Consider the following 26151-nt stretch of genomic DNA (forward strand, 5'->3'; position numbering starts at 1 on the left):
ATAATGCCATTTTCTCCAAGGGAACTGATCTCTGACTCTTGAAGATCGGCTGTGAAACTGGGGATCCCGCAGTCTTTCCTGAGGACTGCCGTCCCTAATTCATGCCAACTTTTCCTTCACTTACTTTGTCTGCACAAGTAGACTTAGAGACAACCAGTCCTTATTCACACCCTGACCAAATACAAAAAGACAAATTCCAGATTCCGGTTCCTTGTCAATTCATCTTTTTTTATTTGTTTTGCTCACTAAAAAAGCTATTAGGGGCCTGATCTCTTTAAAAGGTCGAGGGGTCAGGTCCAGTGAAAAGGCTTTGATGGCTCTTTCAGATCTTCAGGAGGTGTGCTAGAAGAGGAACTTGATCAGCAGAAGTCCTGAGAGTGCCAGGAGTAGAGATGCTGAGGAGGAAGGGGCCTTGCATGTGAGTTCTTTGATTAAACCTCCATTGTAGTTTCCTCCATCTTTCAGTAGGTCACAGGCTTGCTTGGAAAAGCAAAACTTGGAAGTAGTTGTTGTCCCACCTGGATTTGAAAAACAAAAATAAGAGGTTAAGGGGGTCCACTGATCCCAGCAAATCCAATCCCAATAAGTTTATCCATTCAACTGATGTCCCACCTTTCCTTTGTCATACTCCAGGAATGGAGGCATGACCCACATCACAGTCCCATCCACACTTGGCTATCCCCTCTTTGATCGCCTCTAGAAAGCAGCATTTTCTTCTGTTTCTTTGACCTTTTTTTTCTTTGGTGGGGGTGGGGGCAGGATCCCCCAATGGCTTCATCCCATGGGAATTTCATTCCAGTTGGGTGGAAAACAAATGAAACAACCCCCCATAGGTGATAATGTATTCACCATTAAACCACAAGAAAATGTAAGAAGTAGGGGGGAAATAATTCAAACAAGAACAATAGACTGAAACAAACCAGAATCTTGTTACTTTAACTGGCTGATACTATGCAAAAGAAACAGGGACTAAACTGAGATCCATCTGTTTCCAAGCATCTTCATCAGCGACAGGAATGATCCATGGTATGGGAACCAAGCCCCATGAGGAAATCCTGAGGCACTTGGGGTGTTCAGCCAGGAGAAGCTGAGAGGAGACAGGATGGCTCTCCTCAAGTATTTGAAAGATTGTCACTTGGAGGAGGGCAGGGGGCAGTTCCTGTTGGCAGGAGAGGAGAGGACCTGCAGGAATGGCTTTAAACTACATGTAGATAATTATTGTCTAGCTATCATGGGGGGGGGATTCACAGAGTAGTTCAGCAGTGGAATGGGCTGCCTAAGGAGATGGGGAGCTCCCCCTCACTGGAGGTCTTCAATCAGCAGCTGGACAGATCCTTATCCTGGATGCTTGAGGCTGATCCTGCATTGAGCAGGGGGTGGGTCTAGATGGTCCTTATGGCCCCTTAAAAAATCTAGGATTCAATTATCATTTTTTCTTTATAACCCGCCCTTTCCTAGTCAGCTCTGGGTGGTCAACATCACATGTTAAGAACTGTCAATTCAGAATGACATATATTAAAACATTATTTTTTCAGTTTTTAATTTAAGTTTAATTTTTTAAATTCTCGTAAAAGCTGCTTCCTCTTCAATTAAAAAAGGGGGGATTAGACAGTGTTGGATGGGTTTGTTTTTTGGTGGATGGGTTGCCAAGCAGGGAGGCCAGCATCTCTTTGGTATGCTTTCCTGGCATCCACCATAGTGTTGCTGGCCGCCAGTGCAATGCTTGGAGCTTTTTCCATCTTGTGGTGGTTTCCCGGCTGCATTGAGGTTGGATCACCACATACCCACTTGTAGACATGTCCCCCCACACCCCATTTACCAACAAAACCTTATTTTCTTCCTGTTAGATACTGCACATCCTTTTCTTCCAACCGTGTCTCTGTTACACAAGCCAGGTCAGTTTCCTTTTCCTGGAACACCTAACGGGGTTGTACGGAATTCTGTAGTGCTAGCATACAGCTGGAGGAAAGAAATACCTTGTTGCAGAGGAGGTGATGTTCTAGCATTCTTCTATTTCACCACCCATGACTGAAAAACAAGGGCTGAGCCCAGAATAATGGGACTTCTAAATGCCAAGTGTATCTTGTTTCCATGTATCTATCTAAACTGGAGATGTCGAACACAATGTTTACAAGGGCCAGATCTGACAGGGCCAGATCTCAGTTTGTCAAGCTGAGCTATATGTGCTGGAAAAGGAGGCATAAACTTGATGAAGGACACAGGCAAATCCATTTTTTTTACTCAGAATGCAAACACGTTAAACATTAACATGTGCAGTGTCTCCCTAGTACCCACCCTCCTACTTTTATTGCCCAATTAGGACTGGGAAAATATACAGGGTCATAATGCACAGCATCTGTCATATGGAAGCAAAGATAATGAGAAGTAGCTCACAGGCTGAATAAGAGCCCTGGACAGGGCAGTTCTGGCCAGTTTTTACACCATTGATCCAACTGGTATTAGGGTATAGTAGGGATGTGCATAAAAGAAATATTTGGTACAGTTCAGGTTCGGCAGGAAATGCCTGGGAAGTGCGAGGGGAGGCATTCAAAGAGCACACCAAACAGCTGAGCCTGAAGCTGGGCCTGAAGCTCAGCTGTTCGGTGTACTCTTCCCTTGCCCAGACTCTTCCCAGGTAGCGCAGAGACAAGAGTCCACCAAACAGCTGGGCCTCAGGTGTGCTCTTCTCTCCCCCAGCCCTTCCAAGGTGTTCCTGGGTGCGGCGGAGGACCTGGGCAGGAAGGATGACATGTCCTCCTGCTTTGGGAGGAGTGCCCCCAGCTGGCTGACTCAATGGAGTGGGGTAGCGATGCCAGGTCAGCCAGGGCATGTCTTGGTTGGGAGACCACCCTTGTTTAGAAATAAATAAATAAATAAATAAATAAATAAATAAATAAATAAATAAATAAATAAATAAATAAATAAATAAATAAAGAGGGGGCAGGCAGTGTTGCATGCTGTGGCCTCCTTCAGGTTTACCCATCTGTCATCCAGATTCCTCTAGTGGCGAAGCGACTGAGTCCAATCATTGGGTTGTGGCCATGAAGCACATAAATGAGAATTGGGTCACCACAGCATGGTGGCTGAGGGTTTCTGAGTGTTGGTGGGAATGAAGCCTGGGGGGCCTTGTTCTGGTGGTGGTTTGGCATGGGATGTGGCCTGTTTTGGGGAGGGGGGGTTCAGTCTACGTATCAGACTCCCCAATATTTGGGCCTCCTTAAGAGATGGCAGGTCTGTGAGCAAGGCCAACCCGGCAGGGAAGGCATAAGGCTCACAGGGCCAAGTAGCCCAGGGTGGGACCAAGGGCTTAGTGCCGAGTGGCCTGGGGTGGGTCCAGGGGAAGTCCGTGCTCACTCTTGTTACCTGAGGTAGTCACTTCTCTATGGCAGGAATTCAGCGGCAAGGGAACCTGTGTTCCCGGTGGGCCCCAGGGTGCCACTAGATCTTTTCTTTGAGTGTGATCCCAGCAGCAAAGGGGGCCCACATTATCAGTGAGGGAACAAAATAAGCCCCAGGGCATTGCTGTCCTCCAGGTTCTTGTGGTCGGCAGACTGCAAATCAGGCTCCCCCTCCCAGGCTGCACCAACTCTCCTGTGGAGCTATAATAAAACTGTGGCCTTGTTTAAGCCTACAAAGATGTGTGGGCATCTTCTTTGAGCCCAAGGTGCCCTCCTGCAAGTCAATGGAATTTCTGATTTTTTGAGTCATCTGTGCAATCCTACTCCCTCCTTAGATTTAGACACCTCAGAAAGGCTGAATTAGCAACAAATTGTCATTTGTTTGTTTGGGGCATCAAGCCAATTTTTTATAAACTTTATTTTCCTGAGCTATTGTTTGTCCTCTACTGCTGCTTGAATTGTTATTGCGGCTTTAAAAAATGATGTATATTGTTGGACACTGTCCCAAAGAGGGGCATGTGTTGCAAAATATTTTAGGAGTCACACGAGTACACTCTTCTCATTGGTGCTGATGGGCCAAGGTTCCATTCCACTCACCTGCTGCTGTCGTAATGGTCATACAGGTGTCTAGGCCATCAAGACAAGTCTGCTTCGAGCCACTGCAGCTGTTCCCTTCATTTGAGCACGTTTCACACTCCAAAGAGGCACCTGTGAAGGGAACAGAGAGAGTCTTACAAGTCATGTGGGGTCAAGAGGCATCTACATTAATTGGCAGCGGAAGGACATGAATGACATATACACATCGAACCCTCTAAATCAACTTTATATTTGGAAAATGTTTTGTGCCATTTTTTTGCTTCATTTCTTCCATTTGTTACACAGACCCTCTCATCAAATGAATGTGACAAGTGATGAAGCCATGTATGGGAAGCAGTGGACATAGAAGGGGCTTCGATACAGTTCTACAGGCCAGTAAAGGATTTCTGAAAAAGGTATTTTCCCACTTGTATCCACCATGCCTAGAGAATGCTGGGCAGCTCACAGCATTCATAAGGAATAACAATAAGACAATAAAATCGCCATGCAAAATCCTAAAATCTATCAATTCCAGAAGGGCCGCCTCCTTTTTCTCTAGCAAGAGAGGGTTAGATAAAATGCATGCTTCGTAACGAGTTGGTGGGTATTAGCCAATATTTTACATGCTTCAGGTAGGGAAGACAGAATTTTTGCTCTTATTTCAAGGCCACAACTGGTAGAACTGCTCCTTCTTACAGGCCCTGGGGAACTCTCTTGAGGTCTTGCAGTGATCTCATTCGGTCGAGTATGCCCCTAAACTAAGGCAGGGCTGAAAAGGCCCTCACCCTGACTGAGGCCAATTTGGGGTAGGCCTCTCGAGCAGATTTTGCTCACTGGATAATAAACTTCTTTATTTTTTAGTTTGTTCGTTTGTTGGTTCGTTTGTTTGTGCATTCTTCAATTTGTATACTGCTGCTCCTCCAGAGAATTTGCAGTGGTTCACATAAGTAAAATATTAAAATCTAATAAAACCGCATAAAATCCTCCCAATAACAACAGAGGCAGCAAGCAGTCACTTGGTGGGTATTAGCCAATGATTTACGTGCTTTGGGTAGGAAAGACAGAATTTTTGCTCTCATTTCAAGGCCACAACTATAAGTCTGGTGGGACTGCTCTGAGGTCTTGAAGTGCCCTGATCACATTGGGTCGGGTATGCCCCTAAACTAAGGCAGGACTGAAAAGGCCCTCACCCTGACTGAGGCCAATTTGGGGCCAGGGCTCTTGAGAAAATTTTGCTCACTGGATCATAAATTCCTTGGGCGGGACATGGTGGAGGAGGCAGACTCTTTCTAGGAATAAACCAAGCTCGTTGGGTTTCTCCATAAACTACTTCATATTGGTTTTCATCTCTGCAGTCTTTCTAGTTCTCACAGTTGTACACACATTGTGAAAACAGGGCCACTTTTACCAACTTGTCCAAAGTCTCTTTGATTTTCTTTCAATGCCTGTATTCAGTTTGGCTCATTCTCTGCTGCCCACTTCCTGAAACATACTTTTCAGTGACTGGGTTAAGAGAGTTCTCTTGCTTTCAGTAGACCTCAAAACCTCACTAAAAGGAAGTTCTCAGGCAGAAATCCCTGAAAAGAGTCAAGAGTGGTCTTAGCCAAAGGCGACTGAGGAAGGTGCCATGGGGTCTAGGAGAAGGGTGGTTGAGGAGCCCTGACCAACAAGCTACACTGGCTGCACCTCACTGCCCAGCTCCCTCAGTAGGCTAAGATTGCAAGGGTGAAAATGGGGTAGGTGAATTGTGTCCAGTAATACCATGAGCCAATGTGGTGCAGGGGTTAGGAACAGTGGACTCTAATCTGGAGAACTGGGTATGATTACCCACTCCTCCTCTCTGTACAACCAGCTGGGTGACCTTGGACTCGCCTCTTAGGTTGCAGAGAAGTCTGGTCAGATTGCAAGTCCAGAAAATAAGAAAGAAATCCAACCAGTTGGCTGACCTTAATTCTCCTTTTTTAATTGTTCTTTTAAATGTTCACAACTAGAGACACAGGTTCCGGATGAACGATATAATTGTATTCCCCATTTTCAATTTCTTTTTTCTTCAGTGGTATTACTACAAATATATAGTGTCTATAATTCTTTCAACTGTATCACATACTATGTCCTGAGAGGTTCAAACATTCTGCGAAGTTTTCTAAGCTTACAGGCTTAGAAAACCGCACCTACCTCGCAGGGTGTCTGTTAGGGGGAAAGAAGGGAGGGTTATTTATAAGCCGCTTTGGGATTCCTTCAGGTAGTGAAAAGCAGGCTATCAAAAAATGAACTCTTCTCACTCTTCTTGTTTATTGAGGCATTTTGTGGGAATGCTTCAGCCTTTACAAACAGCCTAGAAGCCTGACAAACTACAGTTCACAGTAATCTTTGTACTGAGAACTTACAGATCAGGTGTCCTCAGTTGAATCAAGGTCCAAGCCGCAGCCCTTCTATTAGCTGTGGGGGAAAAAGTCTAAGTCTAGAAATGAATTTTCAGGTGAGGGATGAACAAGTTCATAAGAAGCTCAACTACCCAAAGAGTAGTTCTCAATGGTATTTCATCAGATTGGAGGGAGGTGAGCAGTGGGGTGTCACAGGGCTCTGGACTGGGTCCAGTCATTTCCCACATTGGCATTAATGATCAGGATAAGGGGATGGAGGAACTAATTAAGCTTGCAGATGACACCCAATTGAGAACTGCCGAGAAGATAGAATTCAATGAGATCTGAACAAGCTGGAAAAGAGGACAAATGAGATGGAGTTCAATAGAAGAGCAACTTTCGACATCTGGGTCAGAAAAATGAAAAGTACACATACTGGAAGGGAAATACATTTCTGGGTAGCAGTATGTGTGAATGGGATCTTGGGGTACTTTTGGACTGTAAGGTACATTTGAGCTGACAGTGTGATGCAGCAGCTATTTTTTCCTGAACATCCAGCTATTTTTTCCTTCAGTCAGAGAGTTCCTCCTATCCCAGGATCCATTTGCATGGTATAAGCTCTACGCTGTTAACAGAGCCGTGCTGCACAACACCAACACGGGTTACCGAATCATAGAATCAGAGAGTTAGAAGAGACCTCCTGGGTCACCTAGTCCCACCGCCCACGCAATGCAGGATGCTCACATTAGAAGAAGGCGACACGTGGAGGAGGAGTGGAGAATTAAACCCGGTTCTCTAGAGTCCACCATTCTTCACCATGACACAAAGGCTTCATACACACTTTGACATCAAAGGCTTCCTTTGAGGAGAAGCTTAGAAACACCAGTTTCTGGAATTTTCAATCCCAATGAAGATAGGAATGGAACAAGAGGGCAAGAAGGTCCTTTCTTTCCATAACGTTTGGTCCAGTTTTGAATATATGCATGATTAAAGCTTCTCAACTCCTGTCAGGGTTGAGGAGCAATATTGGTTGGACACAACAACCCAACAATATCAGGGGAAGCCTGCTTGGCTTTGGTTTCGTCCTCTTCACCCCTGTTGAAAAATCATGCCCTGCTCTGAGAGGGTTAACAGGTGCTGCTTACCTGTGGTGAGAAGGACAGAGAAAAGGAAAAGTCCCAAGAAAGCCTGCATAGTGACGACACCCTGTGTAAAACCTTCTTTCTTCAGCGAAGGACACTGTTGTTCTTCAGGAGGTCTGCTTGTCAAGGTGCCAGAACAGGTGTGAGCGAGTTAGGCAGGAGACAAGCTCTTTTATCTGGTGGGTATTACAGATTAACCCAACTCCTTCCTTTGATTCGCTAATGCTGGCTATGTGTCAGTGTTTGGCCAAGCCTTTCCCCTGATTTGGAGGGGCCTCCAAAGGAAAGAGTCGCCACGTTGAAGGTGGCTGCATCCAAATTCGCATCTAGCAATATCATCCTCTTTGCATTCATCCCAGCAACTGGCTGTGGGCCAGGTTTGTATTCTTTCTCTCTTGGGTTAATGGATAACCTTTCAAGCTGTTCTGAAAAGTAAATCCACCATGCTCAAGATAGATTGAGATCTTTGGTTCCATCCTTGCTTAGTAGAAGCCATTCTAAGCAAGGGTGGTCCTTCCTGATTCTTGGTCTCAGGCCAAACTGGAGGATAGGGCCTCACAATTTCAGAGGAGTTATTTATTGGCTAGATTTAGAGCCCATTGCAGGTGTAAATGCAATGGGCGCTAGAAAGGTTGGGACAGAGAGTGTCTTGGCTTGTAGTGTGTCTTCCTTCTTTTTTTCCTGTCTTTCTCTATCTTCTTTGTGTCTGCCTCTCTCTGTCTCTGCCTCTATCTTTCCATCTCTCTTCCTCTCTCTCTCTGTCTTTCTTCCTTCCATCGTCCTATCCTTCTACCCAGCCATCCACCCATGCCTATATCTCCTTTCTCTCTCCCATCCATGCCTTTCTCTCCTGTCTTACTTTCTGTCCTTCTCCCTGTATTTCTCCCCTCCCTTCCTCCCTTTATCTCCCTCTCTCTCTCCTTCCTTGCTTCCTTCCTCCCACCCTCTCCTCCCTCCCTCCCTCCCTTCCATCCATCCTTCCTATTTTCCTTTCTCTCTCTTTCTCTGTTTTCTGTCTCTGTTTCTCTCTCGCTGCCTCTATCTCTCCATCTCTCTGTCTCTCTGTGTGTGTTTCTGTCATATTTCCTTCTCTCCTTCCTTCCTTCCATCTATCCATCCATCCACGGATCTCCTCTCTCTTTCCCAGGCATCCCTTTGTCTTCTGTCTTACTTTCTGTCCTTCTTCTTTTATCTCTTCAATTCCTTTATCTCCCTTGCTGTCCTTCCTCCCTTCCTTCCTTTATCCCTTTCTTTCTCTTTCTCCTTTCTGCCTTGATGCAGCAGCGGTGAAGCTCAGGGCCCCGGGGAGCCCTCGCTGCCCTCCCCCGTCGCGGCCATCACCACAGTGCAAGTGGACGGGCCATTGGTGCTCTCAGATAGCCCCGGGCAGTGGTGGCGGCAGCGGCAGCTGCTGCTGCTACAGTTGCTACTGCACTTCTCCTCCGCCGCCTCCTCCTCCGGCCGCCCGGCATTTCCCTGCCTTCCCTGCAGAGGAAGCCCTTTTGCTCCACAGGGACTGAATCGGGGTGGGAAAATGGGGGAGGGGAGGGGAAGGGAGGGTGCAGAATTCTTCAATGCGATAGCAGCAGCAAGATTCAGCATAGCTGTGCACAGGGATTTATGGAGTGTAAAGCTCAGAGAGCTAGCTGTAATGGCTAAACTAATGAACCTGGTCAATCACAGACCACCAGAAGACTTTCAAATATATTGGGATGAATATTTGAAATATCTAAACCTTTTTTTTTCTCTTTCTGTAACTTTTCTGAATCTTGATATGTAAAAATTAATAATGGAATCCAAGGAAGATAAAGGTAAAGGTATCCCCTGTGCAAGCACTGAGTCATGTCTGACCTTTGGGGTGACGCCCTCTAGCGTATTCATGGCAGACTCAATACAGGGTGGTTTGCCATTCCCTTCCCCAGTCATTACTGTTTTACCCCCCAAGCTGGTTACTCATTTTACCGACCTCGGAAGGATGGAAGGCTGAGTCAACCTTGAGCCGGCTGCTGGGATCGAACTCCCAACCTCATGGGCAAGAAGGAATCCGAAGAAGATAGCAAATATTAAAATAAAAGAATTCAGTTTTTATTGGGACACACAAACGGGACAAATACTTAACTGCACTAACTGCACTAACAGAGATGCAATTACACTAACACACACAAGGAGGAACGAAGAGAAGGAAATCGACTAGATCTGGGAAATAAGGGTCCGCAAGAGTTATAATTACTGATCTGGGCATGGGGCATGCTGGAAAGATGCAGAGGAATGTGAATGAACCTGCACTCAAATCAGTCATCTGACAGGATCCATACCAAGAAATCTGGGCAACAGAGAAGTGCTTTGATGGTCTTTATAGCCTTTTTGCAGCTATGTACATGGTGGGAAAGCATGAAGGCTGGATGGGCTTGAGGGGGGTAAACATTAGGTTTGATTGCTAATCTCTTTTGGGGAGCCTACATTCCATGGTGGGAACCTAGTCTCTTTTGTAGTCTTGGGGGATTGGGAGTGGACATCATACATGGCTTTAAAAAACAGACAGCCATTTATTAGCTGGAAGAAGAGAATCTAGAGGTGAAGGGTTATTCCAGATTTGGCTTGAGATCAACATGGCTGAGTTTGTCTCATTGGCCACTTGAATTTCTAAATGATGTTGCTGCCAGGCCATCGCCCGCACGGGCCTGGCACAGAAGAGGCCCCAGAAGCCCCCGGCTAAGGAATGAGGAATTTTATGAGTTCCCTTAACCCACTGCGGGGGCCTGTCCCGCAGCAGGCTGGTGTGGACAAGGAAGAGCCGTGGCCTGGAAGGCCCAGCTCCTCCCTGCCCTACAGTAGCTCAGAGGGGGCACAAAATTCCCCAGTCAGTTTTGAAGTGCCTATCCACGCTGCAGGGCAGACTGGGCATTTATTTTTATTTTGTTGGAACGTGGGATTGTGTTCCATGCAATCCCACGCTCCTGAAAAATAACCACCCACAGCCTCCCCCCCACCCTCACATGGCCCTCTAGGCCCATTTGGACAGGGAAGAGCCAGGCCAAAGTTAATAATGTTGAACAAACCAGAATATTGTCATTAGTGCTAGCTTTGCTACTCACCAAAAAATAAAATAAACTCCCCTGGGAGGTAACCATCAAAAGCTCCTTTGAGAATATAAAGGGGCTTTCCGCACTCCTTCAAAATTGCACAATAGTTGCCAATTGAAATCGCTACTGATTTGCCGTTATGCACAACGTCGTTGACAATCTGCCACACACCTGAAACCGATCCGCAAAAAGCGCTTCGTTGTAGCGCTTTCAGGGAAATCCCAAAAAGTGGATTCACCCTCCGGAAAGCGCTACACTCCTGCAACCAATCTGCAACACTAGCGGGAAAGTTCTGTGCGTTACCATTGTTGTGGTTTCCCCCTTGCTCTCTCTGATCTTCCGGCGAAGCGATCGCCATTTTTTTTCTCCGAGCGAGCGGAGATCAACGCACCGGCGAGCCTCCGTTTAGCCAGTGAGGCTTCCCCATCTGCAGTCCCTCTGTTTACAGTCACTAAGCACAAGCAACGCAGAAGCCCGTTTGCTGATGTATTTTCCCTTTATTTTTCACACTGTTTTTGGCCGAAAATCGTGCCCGTGAGGGGGGGGGATTTTTTTTTCACTCGGGGGGAGTGTGGCAATGATGAAACGGCAGCTCAAACACACCTGCCAGCTGGATGGGTCTCTCCGTTGCAACGAAGCAACGCATATTCGTTGCAACGTGTGTGTTTTTTTTTTAAACCTTTCTTAAAGGGAGAGGGGCTGTTTTGGAGCATGCTAACGGCTGCCCATTGGCTGCTTGACGGCCAGGGGCGGGACGAGCTTGGCAATAGCGCTTCCTGGCTAGTGATTTTTGTCGAGAGCGGAAGCCTGTGGGAAACGATAGAAACGCAACTGGATTCCACTACAAAGGCAGGTATGCATAACGACGAATTCCACTATTTTAAATGGCGATTTTTCGTTCAGCAAACCATTTGCTACATGGATCCCGGTGCGGAAAGCCCCAAAGACTTTGTTTCAAACCTAATTTTGCAAGGCAGAGACCAGAGATATTCAAGGGCATTTCTGCACATTGTTAAATTAGCATTACACCAGCAAACCATTTGCTACATGGATCCCGGTGCGGAAAGCCCCAAAGACTTTGTTTCAAACCTAATTTTGCAAGGCAAAAACCAGAGATGTTCAAGGGCATTTCTGCACTGAGTGGCATAATGCTATATATAAGCGTGCCTCCCGGATCCCTCCTCACCTTTTTACTGTCTCGCTACATGAGGCAGAGTCACTGTAGTAGTAATAAAGGCAGGAGGAGGGTGTGAGTGCTAATGTCACTTCTGGTGATGTGTCACTTCTGGGTGACATGGCAGAGAAGCAAGTGGACCTCAATTGGGGCACAGAAACACTGGACTTCCTACCCATAAAACTATAAATATACCATCTCTAAAACCGCAACCCACCCAACAAAACAAGACATCCTGTACAAGGCTAGGAAGACGGTTCACAAATGTAATTTAATATAATTGGGTTAATATGATTTAGTTGGAACATTCAAATGTAAAACATTCCACATGTAACATTCCCCATGTAAAATCAAATTGTATAATTCATGTTATTGTCAGGATCAGTCCCCTCTGATCATTGCCATGGCTTATAGGTGACCAAAGAAACTCCATTTTGATACTTTCTTGTAAATGTAGCTTTGTACTCTGTTATCAAGGGATGACTGGAGCCAGAGACAATCTGGCAGGAAGCCCGGGATGGCACCTGGAAGAAGGGGGTTAATTCTACTCTGGGAATGTGGGGAGAATCGGCCGGAAGAAAGTATTGATAACGGCCTGCTTGCCATGTATCGGTTAGATTCGACTTCAGACATTAGAGTGTTCAGAACTACTTCCAATAAAGCTTTCTTTATTTTAGAAGCCACATTGTGAGTTTGTCTGCCTTTGACAGTTATCCACTCTGAGCCAACTAAGAAGGGAGGGCTGTAAAAATAAGGTTGTTGTTGTTGATGTTGTTATAAGCTCACTGGGATCACCCACTTTCTGAGACCAGAATGATTTTGTTCCACAAAGTTCCATAATATTCTTTGTAGTGTGGGCAGTTGACCCAAGAAAGGAACCAGGAACCAGCTAATGTGATTTGGGCCACGTGACTCCTGGCAGTTACTCCTTGTAACCTTCTCCCACCACCCATTAAATTATTCTGAATTGCATCTCTAATGAAGCTGTGTATTCTGATTCAAAGAAAGCATTTCATTGAGAGATTTATGGGAATATACCGCATTCTTCAGTCTAACCTTGGTATGAATAATCTAAAGACAGAACTTTCCATGAGAAGCTGGCCATGGCAATTGTCTGAGTGCAACAATCCTTAGGGTGAATTATCGGAACTAAAATGTCCAAATACTGATCTTGCTTGGAAAATCACTCTCTCTGGCACAGTTGTCTGCTAGACATTTGACCTAACAGAAGAACAAAATGTCATTCATCCGGCCTCAGCCCCTGACCCAACTCAGCTAAGCTCGTCCCTTTGACGGCATGGAAACAGGATTAAGATAGCTTAGAGGTCCTTGTAATGTCATCAGATTTTAAATTTATGCTAGGGCTGCCAGCTCTGGATTGGGAAAAACCTGGAGACATTGGGGGTGGAGTCAAGGGTAGGTAGGATTTTGGGCAGAGAGGGGACTCAATAGAGTATAAAGCCATTTTCTCCAAGGAACTGATCTCTGTCTCTTGAAGATCAGCTGCAAAACTGGGGGATCCCCAGTCCTTCCTGAGGACTGCCATCCCTAATTCATGCCAACTTTTCCTTCACTTTTTGTGTCTGCACAAATAGACTTGGGGACAACCAATTCACACCCTGACCAAATACAAATAGACAATTTCCAGATTGCAGCTCCTTGTCAATTCATCCTTTTTATTTGTTTTGCTCACTAAAAAAGCCATTAGGGGCCTGATCTCTTTAAAAGGTCGAGTGGTCAGGTCCAAAGGAAAAACATTGATGGCTCCGTCAGATCTTCAGGAGGTGCACTAGAAGAGGAATTTGATCAGCAGAAGTCCTGAGAGTGCCAGGAGTAGAGATGCTGAGGCAGAAGGGGCCTTGCATGTGACTTCTTTGATGGTACCTCCACTGAATGTTTCTCCATCTTTCAGTAGTTCACAGGGTTTCTTGGAAAAGCAAAGCTTGGAAGTAGTTGTTGTCCCACCTGGATTTGAAAAACAAAAGTAAGAAGTAAAGTGGGTCCATTGATCCCAGCAAATCCAATCCCAAGAAGTTTATCCATTCAACTGATGTTGCACCTTTCCTTTTTCATACCCAAGATGACTGACATAAATAGACACTTCCGAAAAACTTCCCATAAGGACCCCAGGAATGGAGGCGTGACCCACATCACAGTCCCATCCACACTTGGCTATCCCCTCTCTGATTGCCTCTAGAATAGCAGCATTTTCTTCTGTTTCTTTGACCATTCTTTTTTTGCCTGGCTGGGATTCCCCAATGGCTTCAGTCCATGGGAATTTCATTCCAGTTGGGTGGAAAACAAATGAAACAACCTCACAAAGATGGTCACATGTTCGCCATTAAAACACAAGGAAATGTAAGAAGAAGGGGGGAAATAATTCAAACAGCAATATCAGAGTAAAGCAAGCCAGAATCTTGCTACTTCAACCGGCTGATACTTTGCAAAGAAACAGGGACTAAACTGAGATCTGTCTGTTTCCAAGCATCTTCATCAGTGACAGTAATGATACGGGGCCAGGGGACCAACCACCGGCTGAGGCACTTGGGAATGTTCATCGTGGAGAAGAGGAAGTTGAGAGGGGACAGGATGGCTCTCCTCAAGTATTTGAAAGGTTGTAACTTGGAGGAGCCTCTTGTGGTAAGGCAGCAGACATGCAGTCTGAAAGCTCTGCCCATGAGGCTGGGAGTTCAATCCCAGCAGTTGGGTGAAGGTTGACTCAGCCGTCCATCCTTCCGAGGTCGGTAAAATGAGGACCCAGCTTGCTGGGGGGTAAACGGTAATGGCTGGGGAAGGCACTGGCAAACCACCCCGTATTGAGTCTGCCATGAAAACGCTAGAGGGCGTCACCCCAAGGGTCAGACATGACTCAGTGCTTGCACAGGGGATACCTTTACCTTTAACTTGGAGGAGGACAGGGGGCAGTTCCTCTTGGCAGCAAAGGATAGGACTTGCAGGAATGGCTTTAAACTACATGTAGAAAAATATTGTCTAGCTATCATGGGGGGGATTCACAGAGTAGTTCACCAGTGGAATGGGCTGCCTAAGGAAGAGGGGAGCTTCCCCTGACTGGAGGTCTTCAAGCTGTAGCTGGACAGATTCTTCTCCTGGATGATTTTGGCTGATCCTGCACTGAGCAGGGGGTGGGACTAGATGGTCCTTATGGCCCCTTCCAAATCTAGGATTCTATGATCAATTTTTCTTTATAACTTCCCTATTCGGCTATGGGTGGGCAATATCACATGTTAAAATCAGTCAATTCAGAATTACATGTATTAAAATATTTTTCAGTTTTAAATTTAATTTTTAAATTCTCTTAAAAGCTACTTCCACTTCAATTAAAAAAGGGGGGATTAGCCAGTGTCGGATGGATTTTTTATTTTTTTGGTGGATGGGTTGCCAAGCAGGGGGGCCAGCAGCTCTTTGGCATGCTTTCACCATAGTGTTGCTGGCCAACTACCCGCCAGTGCAATGCTTGCAGCCTTTTCTACTTTGCAGTGGTTTTCCAGCTACATTGAGGCGACATGTCATTAGAAGTGACTCAGGTTGGATTGCCACTTACCTTCTTGTAAACATTCCCCCCCCCCCGCCCCCATTTACCAGTGCAACCTTATTTTCTTCCTGTTAATTGTAACAGACACTTCACATCGCTCCTCCCATGTCTCTGTTACACAAGCCCGGTCAATTTCCTTTCCACGGAACATTTAATACAGTTGCACAGAATTACGTAGTGCTAGCGGACAGCTGGAGGAAAGAAATACCTTGTTGCAGAGGAAGTGGTGTTCTAGCGTTCTTCAGTTTCACCACCCATGACTGAAAAACAGGGGCTGAGCCCAGAATAATCCCGTCTCTAAATGCCAAGTCTATGTTGTTTCCATGTATCTATCTAACCTGGAGATTTCGAATACACTGGTTACAAGGGCCAGATCTGACATAAATGTCAGTTTGTCGAGCTGAGCTATATGTGCTGGAAAAGGAGGCATAAACTTGATGAAGGACACAGGCAAACCCATTTTATTTTTTTTACTCAAAATGCAAACATGTTTAAAACATTGACATGTACAGGGTCTCCCTACTGCCCACCCTCCTACTTTTATTGCCCAATTAACACTCGGAAAATATACAGGGACGTTATGCACAGCATCTGTCATAATGCACAGCATCTGTAAGGTAATGAGAAGTAGCTCACAGGCTGAATAAGAGCCCTGGACAGGGCAGTTCTGGCCAGTTCTGACACCATTGATCCAACTGGTATTAGGGTATAGTAGGGATGTGCATAAAAGAAATATTTGGTACAGTTTAGATTCAACAGGAAATGCCTGGGAAGAGTGAGGGGAGGCATTTAAAGAGCACACCTTACTCTTCCCTCACCTGACTCTTCCCAGGCAGCACAGAGCCAAGAGTCCACCAAACAGATGAGCCTCAGGTGTGCTCTTCTCTCCCCCAGCCCTTCCAAGGCGATCCTGGGAAATGGTGGGTTCTCAGCCAAATCTTGAAACAAGTCCGTATGGATTCAGGGTCTTCTGATTTGGCTGCTTTAAATTGGTGGGCTGTGTTTCGCCTCGGATAAGCACAAAATATACTTGAATCACCATTGTATGGTTATTCACATGTTATAGACTGTTCCATGTACTGTTCTTATGTTCTTATGTAAACCACCCTGAGCCTCCAGGGGGGGCGGTATATAAATATAATAAATAAAAAATAAATAAAAAATAAATAAATAAGTATTTTCAGGCTTATCCAAGCCTAATCACCCATCCCTAGAGCAGAGTTTTCAACTGGAGGGGATTATTTGCAGGCAGGTCTGAGTAATGCGGCTGAGACTCACCTCCAGCCACCATAGATGTGGTGGAGGAACCTGGCAGGAAGTAGAAGCCCCCTGCTTGGGGGAGAGAGCTGGTCCCTGGATATTGCCAGCCACCTCAAAACCCCACAGTTGGCAGATTCTTTGGAGCGGGTAACAATGCCAGGTCAGCCAGGGTATGTCTTGGTTGGGAGACTACCCTTGTTTAGAAATAATAAATAAATAAATAATAACAGTAGGGAGGCAGGCAGTGTTGCATGCTGTGGCCTCCTTCAGGCTTACCCATCTGTCATCCAAGTTCCTCCACTACGATGTTGGCAGTGGTGAAGCGACAGAGTCCAATCTTTGGGATGTGCATAATGTGCCATGAAGCACATAAATGGGAATTTGGTCACTACAGCATGGTGGCTGAAGGATTCAGAGTTTTGGTGGGAACGAAGCCTGGTGGGCCTTGGTCTGGTGGTGGTTTGGTATGGGATGCGGCCTGTTTTGGGGAGGGGGGGGTTCAGTCTGCATATCAAACTCTATAGGATTTGGGCCTCCTTAAGAGGTGGCATGTCTGTGAGCAGGGCCGGCATGCCAGATTAGAAGTCCGCACTCCTAACCACTACACCAAACTGGCTCTCAGAAGACCACACACTGAGTGGAGACATGACAATGGAAGGGATAAGGAATGTTTCCAGTGTGGGATGGTGCATAAGACTCAAAGGTGTCCAGCATATGGGAAAATTTGTCACAAGTGTGGAAGAAAAAATCATTTTGCAAGACTATGTACTGTAACATCAATTGGGCATGGCAAAGGACAACAAAAATATCATGTTCATAATTTGGATTTACATCGTTTATTTATAGGAGTGTTGTCCCATACTACTGGTGAAGTGGATACATTTCAAGCCCCTGGATGGTATGCAGACGTAACGATAAGAGGACATACAGTAAAGTTTAAGTTAGATACTGCGGCTGAAGCAAATGTTCTGCCATTAAAAGTATATAATGACTTGCCAGTTCGGAAAGCATTAACTAAAAGCGATACAACTCTAGTGGCTTATGGTGGAACAAAGATAAAACCTTTGGGCACTATTGTCCTTGCAGTTCATACCATAAAACAGGAAGCTGAATTATTGTTTTATGTAACAGACAAATCAACTCTTCCATTGTTAGGTCAGGTGGCTTGTGAGACTTGGTTCCTTGTGTAGATGTTGTAAACCCAATTGAATCGTGGTCACGTGAACACTTGTTTACAATGTATTCTGATGTTTTTGAAGGTCTTGGGGAGTTTGAAGGTTCCCATCATATACATGTTGATCCAACAGCTCCACCAATGATTCAAGCATGTAGAAAGATACCTTTTGCAATATTGGACAGACTTAAGGAGACATTAGAATAAATGGAAAGGGTAGGTGTGATATCTAAAGTTGATGAGCCTACAGAGTGGGTAAATAGTTTGGACATCACAGAAAAAAAAAGGGAAGTTGCGTATATGCTTAGATCTCCATGACCTGAATTAAGCAATTCGTAGGCAGCATTACACCATCCCTACAATAGAAGATGTGCTTAGTCAGTTGGCAGGAAGTTTTTACAATTGTAGATGAAAAAGATGGTTATTGGTTATTGCCATGCCCCCTTCAAGGATCGCTGCCTTGCCATGGCAAGGGGGCTTGCGTAGCTCAGTGAAGCTATGAGCTATGACATGCAGGGCCACCCAAGACGGACAGGTCATAGCTGAGAGTTCTGACAAAAGGTGATCCACTGGAGAAGGAAATGGCAAACCACTCCAGTATCTTTGCCATGAAAACTCTATGGACAGTTCCAAAAGGCAAAACGATATGATGCTGGAATTTGAGCCCCTCAGGTTGAAAGGTGTCCAATATGCTACTGGGGATGAGCAGACGGCTAGTACGAGTAGCGCCAGAATGAATGAAGCGACTGGGCCAAAGCCGAAAGGACGCTCAGTTGTGGAGGTAACTGTTGGCGAAAAGACAGTCCGATGCTGTAAAGATTTTTATTCCATAGAAACCTGGAACGTCAGATCCATGAATCATGAATCCATGAATCAAGGCAAGCTTGACGTGGTTAAACAAGAGATGACAAGACTGAACATCGACATTTTAGGAATCAGTGAACTAAAATGGACAGAAATTGGTGAATTTAATTCAGATGACCATCAGGTGTACTACTGTGGACAAGAATCTCGCAGAAGAAATGGAGTACCCTTCATAATCAATAAGAGAGTAGGAAAAGCAGTCTTGGGATACAATCCCCAAAATGACAGAATGATCTCAGTTCGAATCCAAGGCAAACCATTCAACATCACAGTAATCCAGATCTATGCCCCCAACCACTGCTGCTGAAGATGAAGTTGACCAGTTCTATTAGAGCCTCTTGTGGTGCAGAGTGGTAAGGCAGCCATCTGAAAGCTTTGCCCATGAGGCTGGGAGTTCAATCCCAGCAGCCAGCTCAACGTTGACTCAGCCTTCCATCTTTCCGAGGTCGGTAAAATGAGGACCCAGCTTGCTGGGGGCTAAACGGTAATGACTGGGGAAGGCACTGGCAAACCACCCTATATTGAGTCTGCCATGAAAACGCTAGAGGGCGTCACCCCAAGGGTCAGACATGACTCGGTGCTTGCACAGGGGATACCTTTACCTTTACTTTTATGAAGCCCTACAACACCTTCTAGAAGCAACGCCAAAAAATGATGTGCTTATCATCATGGGGGATTGGAATGCTAAAGTAGGAAGCCAAAGGATAACCGGGATAACAGGCAAGTTTGGCCTTGGAGTACAAAATGAAGCAGGGCACAGGCTGGTAGAATTTTGTCAAGAGAATAAAATGGTTATAGCAAACACTCTTTTCCAACAATCCAAGAGACGACTCTACACATGGACATCACCAGACGGCCAACACAGAAATCAGATTAATTATGCGCTCTGCAGCCAAAGATGGAGAAGTTCTAAACAGTCAGTAAAAACAAGACTAGGAGCTGATTGTGGTTCAGATCATCAGCTTCTTGTTGCAAAATTTAGGCTTAAATTGAAGAAAGTAGGGAAAAGCACTAGGCCACTCAGGTATGAACTATATCATATCCCCAATGAATATACAGTAGAGGTGACAAATAGATTTTAGGAATTAGATCTGATAGACAGAGTGCCTGAAGAACTATGGATGGAGGTTCGCAACATTGTACAAGACATAGCAACTAAAACCATCCCAAAGAAAAAGAAATGCAAGAAATCAAAATGGCTGTCTGAGGAAGCTTTACACATAGCTAAGGAGAGAAGGGAAGTGAAAGGCAAGGGAGAAAGAGAAAGATACATCCAATTGAATGCAGAATTCCAGAGAAAAGCTAGAAGAGATAAGAATGCCTTCTTAAATGAACAGTGCAAACAAATAGAAGAAAACAATAGAATGGGGAGGACCAGAGATCTTTTCAAGAAAATTGGAGATATGAAGAGAACGTTTCATGCAAAGATGGGTATGATAAGGGACCAAAATGGTAGGGACCTCACAGAAATAGAAGAGATTTTTAAAAGGTGGCAAAATTATACAGAAGAACTATACAAGAGTGAGCCTAACATCCCTGATAACCACAATGGGGTAGTTACTGACCTGGAGCCAGACATCCTGGAATGTGAATGGGTCTTAGGAAGTCTGAGCAACAATAAAGCTAGTGGTGGTGACAGGATTCCAGTTGAACTATTCAAAATCTTAATGGACGATGCAGTAAAAGTGCTACACTCAATATGCCAGCAAATTTGGAAAACTCAACAATGGCCACAGGATTGGAAAAGGTCAGTTTATATTCCAATCCCAAAGAAGGGCAATGCCAAAGAATGTTCTCATGCTAGCAAAGTTATGATCAAAATTTTACAAGCTAGGCTCCAGCAATATGTGGATCGAGAACTTCCAGAAGTACAGGCATAATTACAAAGAGGTAGAGGAACTAGAGATCAAATTGCCAACATACGCTGGATCATGGAGAAAGCTAGGGAGTTCCAGAAGAACATCTACTTCTGCTTCATTGACTATGCTAAAGTTTTTGATTGTGTTGAGCACAAAAAATTGTGGCAAGTTCTTAAAGAGATAGGAATACCAGAGCATCTTATTTGTCTCTTGAGAAACTTACATGCAGGTCAAGAAGCAACAGTGAGAAGTGAACATGGAATCACAGATTGGTTCAAAATTGAGAAAGGAGTTTGGCAAGGCTGTATATTGTCACCTTGCCTATTTAACTTGTATGTGGAGCAAATCATGAGAAAGGTGGGATTAGAGGAATCACAAATTGGGATCAAGTTTGCAAGGAGAAATATCAACAACCTCAGATATGCAGACGATACCACACTAATGGCAGAAAGTGAAGAGGAACTAAAGAGTAGGGATGGGTGATTCGGCTTCGGAAACATCCAAATCGCCCGAATCGGGCCCGATTTGGACATTTCCGAATCGAAAACGGTCCGAATCGGGCCCTGCCGGCTCGAAAACGGTCCGAATCGCCGAGATTTGGTGATTCGGGCTGCCAAATCGATTCGGGTCCGAATCGATTCGGCAGAGTTGGAGGGAGGCCAGGCAGCCGTTTGCCTGTTGCCTCTAGCTGCCCTTTTTTCCTCTTTCTTTCTTTCTTTCTTTCTTTCTTTCTTTCTTTCTTTCTTTCTTTCTTTCTTTCTTTCTTTCTTTCTTTAACTTTTTGCTGCCTAAAATGGCGGTGGTGGAGGGGGAGTGAGTGGCCAATCAGAATGCCTGTAGCTTTTCAGCTCAGGCATTCTGGCCACTCACTGAAGACTTTTGCTTTTTAAATCCCCTTGCTTTGTAGCCTGCCCAGGAGGAGGCTACTAAAACAAGGGGCTGCTTGCTGGAGCTCACTTTGAGCTGCTCCTAAGCTCCCTGCTTGGTAGAGCGGCCTGCCTGCCTGCCTACCTGCCTGCCTCCTGGACTCCATGTGGACCTCTGGACCTGGCCTGTGGACTGGACTTCGCTGGAGAAGACATCAATAGTTTGTTTTAGAAGTTTTTTTCTTCTCCTTTCCTATTTTTCTCTTTTCCCCCTCCCTCTTCTCCCTCTCCCTCCTCTTTTCAAAAGTTTTTTGCCTTTGGGTTTCTGTGGGTGGGGGCCTGGGGGGGGTTGGGGAATTGTATTTGCTGTTTTTATTGTGTTAACTGTTTGCTGTTTTGTTTTTTGTAAAAGTATTTTGGGGGTGGGGGTTGGGGCTTGCATTGTTTCTGGTTGTTTTTTTTTGGGGGGGGGTTGTTTTGGTTTTCCCCCCCACAGATTTCCTCTGTTGCCACCTTTGGGCTTCGTGCCCTGGGTGGCAGCTGGTTGTTTTATAGTTGTAGGTGTTTTTTAGTTGGGGGCTAGTTTCAGTTTAGGGGGGGTTGTGTTTGTTCTTAGGTTGGTTTAGCTTAGGGCCTTGCAGGGCCAGTTTTTGCCAGCCACCTTTGGGGGATGTCCTGGGTGGCTGCTGGTTGTTTGTCTGTAGAAGCTGTTTGGTTGGCTTAGGCTAGGCTTGGTTTGGCAGTTTGGGCCTTGCAGGGCCACTTTTGCTTGGTTGCCACCTTTGGGGGAGTGCCCTGGGTGGCTGGCAGCTGGTTGGTGTTTGTTTCATAGATTGTTCCCTTCCTGGGGGGAATTGCTGCGTTCTTCTTGACGCCCAATTAGTGGCCCTTTAAATAGGCAGTAAAATCCATAGTGTTAGGAGAAATTATAAAGTGCAAATAATTTTTTAGAATAGATAGTTTCTTTCCTAAGTAGCCAGATAGGATTTTTATAAGAGAACAGTGATTTGGGTTTTTGGTTAAAAAAAAAATTTAAACCAGCAGGGGCTGTGCCTTATTGAAGGCCAGCTTTCCTGGTAGAGACAGGAATTGATTTAGAGGCCAACAGGTTTAGGGGTTCTTCTTAACAAATCAGGTGGGGGCTGGGTGCACAAATCTGCTCCAGCCTTCCTTCTAGTTAGTAACACTCAGGTAGCTTAAAACACTTTAAAAGTGTAAAAAGGTTTTTTTTTCCTTCTAATTTTTCCCTGCTGTAGGTTAGGAAGGGCCAGTTAAACTTAGCTAGGCCCAGACAGGTTCCTTTAGTTTAACAAAAAACAAAAACAAAAACAAGAGACAGAACAGGAAAACCCCATAGAAGTTAGGTCAGCTTAGGGTCTAAAAAAACTAAACAGGTAGCTGGTGGGAGGGTTTTATACGTTTCAAGGTTTCCTTAGAAACAGGTGTTAGGGCAGTTAGTGGCAGGGCCTCAAATTTAGTAGGAAAAGTTTGTCCAAGGGAACATGAGTGGGAAGAAGGAAGGTCAGGCTAGGAGCCCTGGGGGAAAGGCCCTACAGAAAACTAGAGGGGTAGAGGGGAGTGAGAGGGGGAAGGAAGTGTCCTTCCCCCCACCTGAGAAGAGACCTGTCTTGGGTCGACCTTCCACCACTCCGACTGGCCGGAGTGGTGCAATAAAGAGTGTCCACAAGGGTCTCTTTATTGAGGCGGCTGCCGTGGCGCCCCCTTTTAAGGTGCGTCAGGCAGGGGTCTTTGCTGGCACTTCTGCGGGGCCTGCTGATCAGGCAGCCCCTCGTGCCGCTCCTTTTGCTAGCCAGGCATGGGGGCGTCAGGAGGAGTTGCCTGATCTCTCCCTCGGGTTGAGCCTTGGGGACATGAGTGGCTTGTCCTTCATGTCCCCAGGCATCACCTCGGGGGTGCAGAGAGCCCTGGAGGAGATGGGTGAGGGACTGGCCCGCCAGTCTACTCCCCTTTCTCCTCCAGGATCCAGCAGGATTCAGTTGGGGGGGGGGGGACAGGAGCAGATGGTAGAGGTGGTGCAAGAGAGAGAGATGCAGGTGGCACCCCCTGCCCCGCCATCTCAACCCCTTCCCCCTCTCTCACCTCCTTCTGTCCCCATCTCAGCACACGGTGTGTCCGGCCCGAGCTCCTCACAGGAGGCAGCTCAGAGGACTTCGTCCAAAGGCTCCAAAATCTGGAATTACTTCCAGACAGTGGAGGGAACCCACCTAGCAGAGTGCCAGCTCTGTAGGCAGAGGGTTAGTCATGGAAGGTAAGAGCGTCACTACATGACTAGCGGCCTCATGAACCACTTGAAGAGGCACCACCAGGCTGTCCTGCTTCAGGGGGAGAGACAGGCTGGCAGTGGGGTGCCTGCGCAGGCACAACCTACCAGCACGGGGCTGGAGAGTCTACCTGGGACCTCCACCTCGAGAGCTCTCCCTAAGAGTTCTGCTCAGGGGGCGGGTGGAGTTAGAGGGAGGCAAGCGACCATGGTGGAGATGCTTGCCTGGGCTGGCAGTGGCATGCCAAAAGGGGGTTTTGAGGCAGGGTGTAGGGCCGCGAACCATGACCTAGCTACGCTCATGGCCATGGGTGGGTACCCCTTTCGTCTGGCCAACGACATGTACTTTCACCAACTATGCCATTGCATATCTACCTGGTACATGCCTCCTAGTCATACCACAATTAGCAGGACAGTGTTGCCCTCTCTTTATAGGGCAGCCAGGTGCCGCGTGGAGGTAGAGATGTCCTGAGGTTCAGGGACCGTACACTTCACATCGGACATATGGACGTCATGTCATGTGCAGGACGCGTACATCTCGCTGACTGCGCATTGGTGGGACGTACGGGAGGTGCTGGGTGGGGTTGAGCCTGTTAGGCAGGGTAAGGGCTGCCGGGCAGGCTATCACCATGCCTTGCTGCACATCGAGCCCTTTGATGTGCGGCACATGGCAGACAACATCGAGAATGGTAGATGGGTGGGTAGGCAGTGGGACGGGGGTCACCAAGGGCTTCTTGGTGACAGATGGTGACCTCAACATGACCAAGGCGGTCAAGGGCATGGGCCTGAAGCACATCTCCTGTGCGGCCCACCTTCTCCACCTTGTGGTTAAGGATGCCCTTGGGATCGGCTCCCAGGGAACCGGTTCATCCGCCGAAGCCATTGACTTCAGGCATCTCATCGAGAAGTGCCGGAAGATCGTGGCGCATTTCTCTCACAGCTCGTATGATGTCTCGAGGCTGGAGAGAAAGCAGGTCCTGATGGGCGTGCTGCAGCACTTCCTTATCAGAGACGTCAGCACGCGCTGGAACTCCACCCGCGCCATTCTTGAGCGCTTGGTGGAGCAGAGGAGAGCCTTAGATGCCCTTGTCCAGGAGACAAGGATGTTTATGCCTGGGGAGTGGCTCACCCACTGAGAGTGGGAGATCATTTCTCAGACCGTGGAAGTGCTTGGGCCCTTCAAGACTTTCACGGAGATGCTCTCGTCTGACACGGCGAGTTTGGGTCTGGTCGTGCCCATGGTCCACAAGGCCCGTGTGGTGCTGGCCCCCTTCCTGGACCCGGCTCGAGGACGTGCAGACGCTGTTCCAGCCATGCGCGCGCTTGCGAGGAGGCTTCTGAGAGGGCTTGAGAGCCGCTTTGAACCCCTCTGCAAGTCAGTGACATACAGGCTCGCCACCATGTGTGATCCACGCATCAAGGGCAGCTTAGCAGAGAGGGAGAGGATTCCCCACCGCTGCTCATTCAGAGGCTTGCCTGGTGGAAGTCCAAGGAGGCTGAGGTGTCAGGCCAGGCAGGGGAGGAAGGAGCCAGCACGTCCGCTGCTCCTTCCCCCCCAGCCACTGTGGACCACCCCAGCGAGAAGGCTGAGCAGGGCAACTTCTTGCTGGGGTTCCTCCAGCCCACTCCTTCTCTTGAGGGCAGCGGGTGCCCGAAGGAGGACAGTGCGTCTGGGATGGTGAGGGCTTACCTCAGTGAGCCCCAGGAGTCCGAGAACGCCTGTCCATTGAGACACTGGGCCAGGATGGAGGCGGTCTGGCCGGCCCTCTCCCGCCGGCCCTCTCCCACCAACGAGCGTTCAGAGCGAGCGGGCATTTTCTCATGCGAGCAGCACCGTCTGCGAGTATCGCTGCCGCCTGTCGCCCAAGAGTCCAGAAATTGGTCTTCCTCAAGGTCAACTTGCCGGCTTTTGGCCACCCAGAACTATTCTTGGAGGAGGACTGAGGTGAGCACAGAATTGCTGTGACTGAATCATAGAATCATAGAGTTGGAAGGGGCCATACAGGCCATCTAGTCCAACCCCCTGCTCAACGCAGGATTAGCCCTAAGCATTCTAAAGCATCCAAGAAAAGTGTGTATCCAACCTTTGCTTGAAGACTGCCAGTGAGGGGGAGCTCACCACCTCCTTAGGCAGCCTATTCCACTGCTGAACTACTCTGACTGTGAAAAACTTTTTCCTGATATCTAGCCTATATCGTTGTACTTGAAGTTTAAACCCATGACTGCGTGTCCTCTCCTCTGCAGCCAGCAGAAACAGCATCCTGCCCTCCTCCAAATGACAACCTTTCAAATACTTAAAGAGGGCTATCATGTCCCCTCTCAACCTCCTTTTCTCCAGGCTGAACATTCCCAAGTCCCTCAACCTATCTTCATAGGGCTTGGTCCCTTGGCCCCAGATCATCTTTGTCGCTCTCCTCTGTACCCTTTCAATTTTATCTATGTCCTTCTTGAAGTGAGGCCTCCAGAATTGCACACAGTACTCCAGGTGTGGTCTGACCAGTGCCGTATACAATGGGACTATGACATCTTGTGATTTTGATGTGATACCTCTGTTGATA

At 46.8% G+C, this 26151-nt stretch overlaps 1 protein-coding gene across 1 annotated transcript; it reads right to left on the reverse strand.

The window, feature by feature from the left end:
- Positions 1-207: 207 nt before the first annotated feature.
- LOC143837241 (phospholipase A2 inhibitor gamma subunit B-like) lies at positions 208-7636 on the reverse strand. Its single transcript, XM_077336850.1, has 3 exons — positions 7483-7636; positions 3996-4106; positions 208-518 (listed from the first exon to the last, which is right to left on the reverse strand). The coding sequence occupies exons 1-3, from the start codon at positions 7529-7531 to the stop codon at positions 343-345; spliced, it is 336 nt and encodes a 111-aa protein (XP_077192965.1). The 5' UTR covers positions 7532-7636; the 3' UTR covers positions 208-342.
- Between the last annotated feature and the right edge of the window lie 18515 nt (positions 7637-26151).

This window comes from Paroedura picta, chromosome 5 (genome assembly GCF_049243985.1).
Source record: "Paroedura picta isolate Pp20150507F chromosome 5, Ppicta_v3.0, whole genome shotgun sequence".
Classification (NCBI taxonomy): Eukaryota; Metazoa; Chordata; class Lepidosauria; order Squamata; family Gekkonidae; genus Paroedura; species Paroedura picta.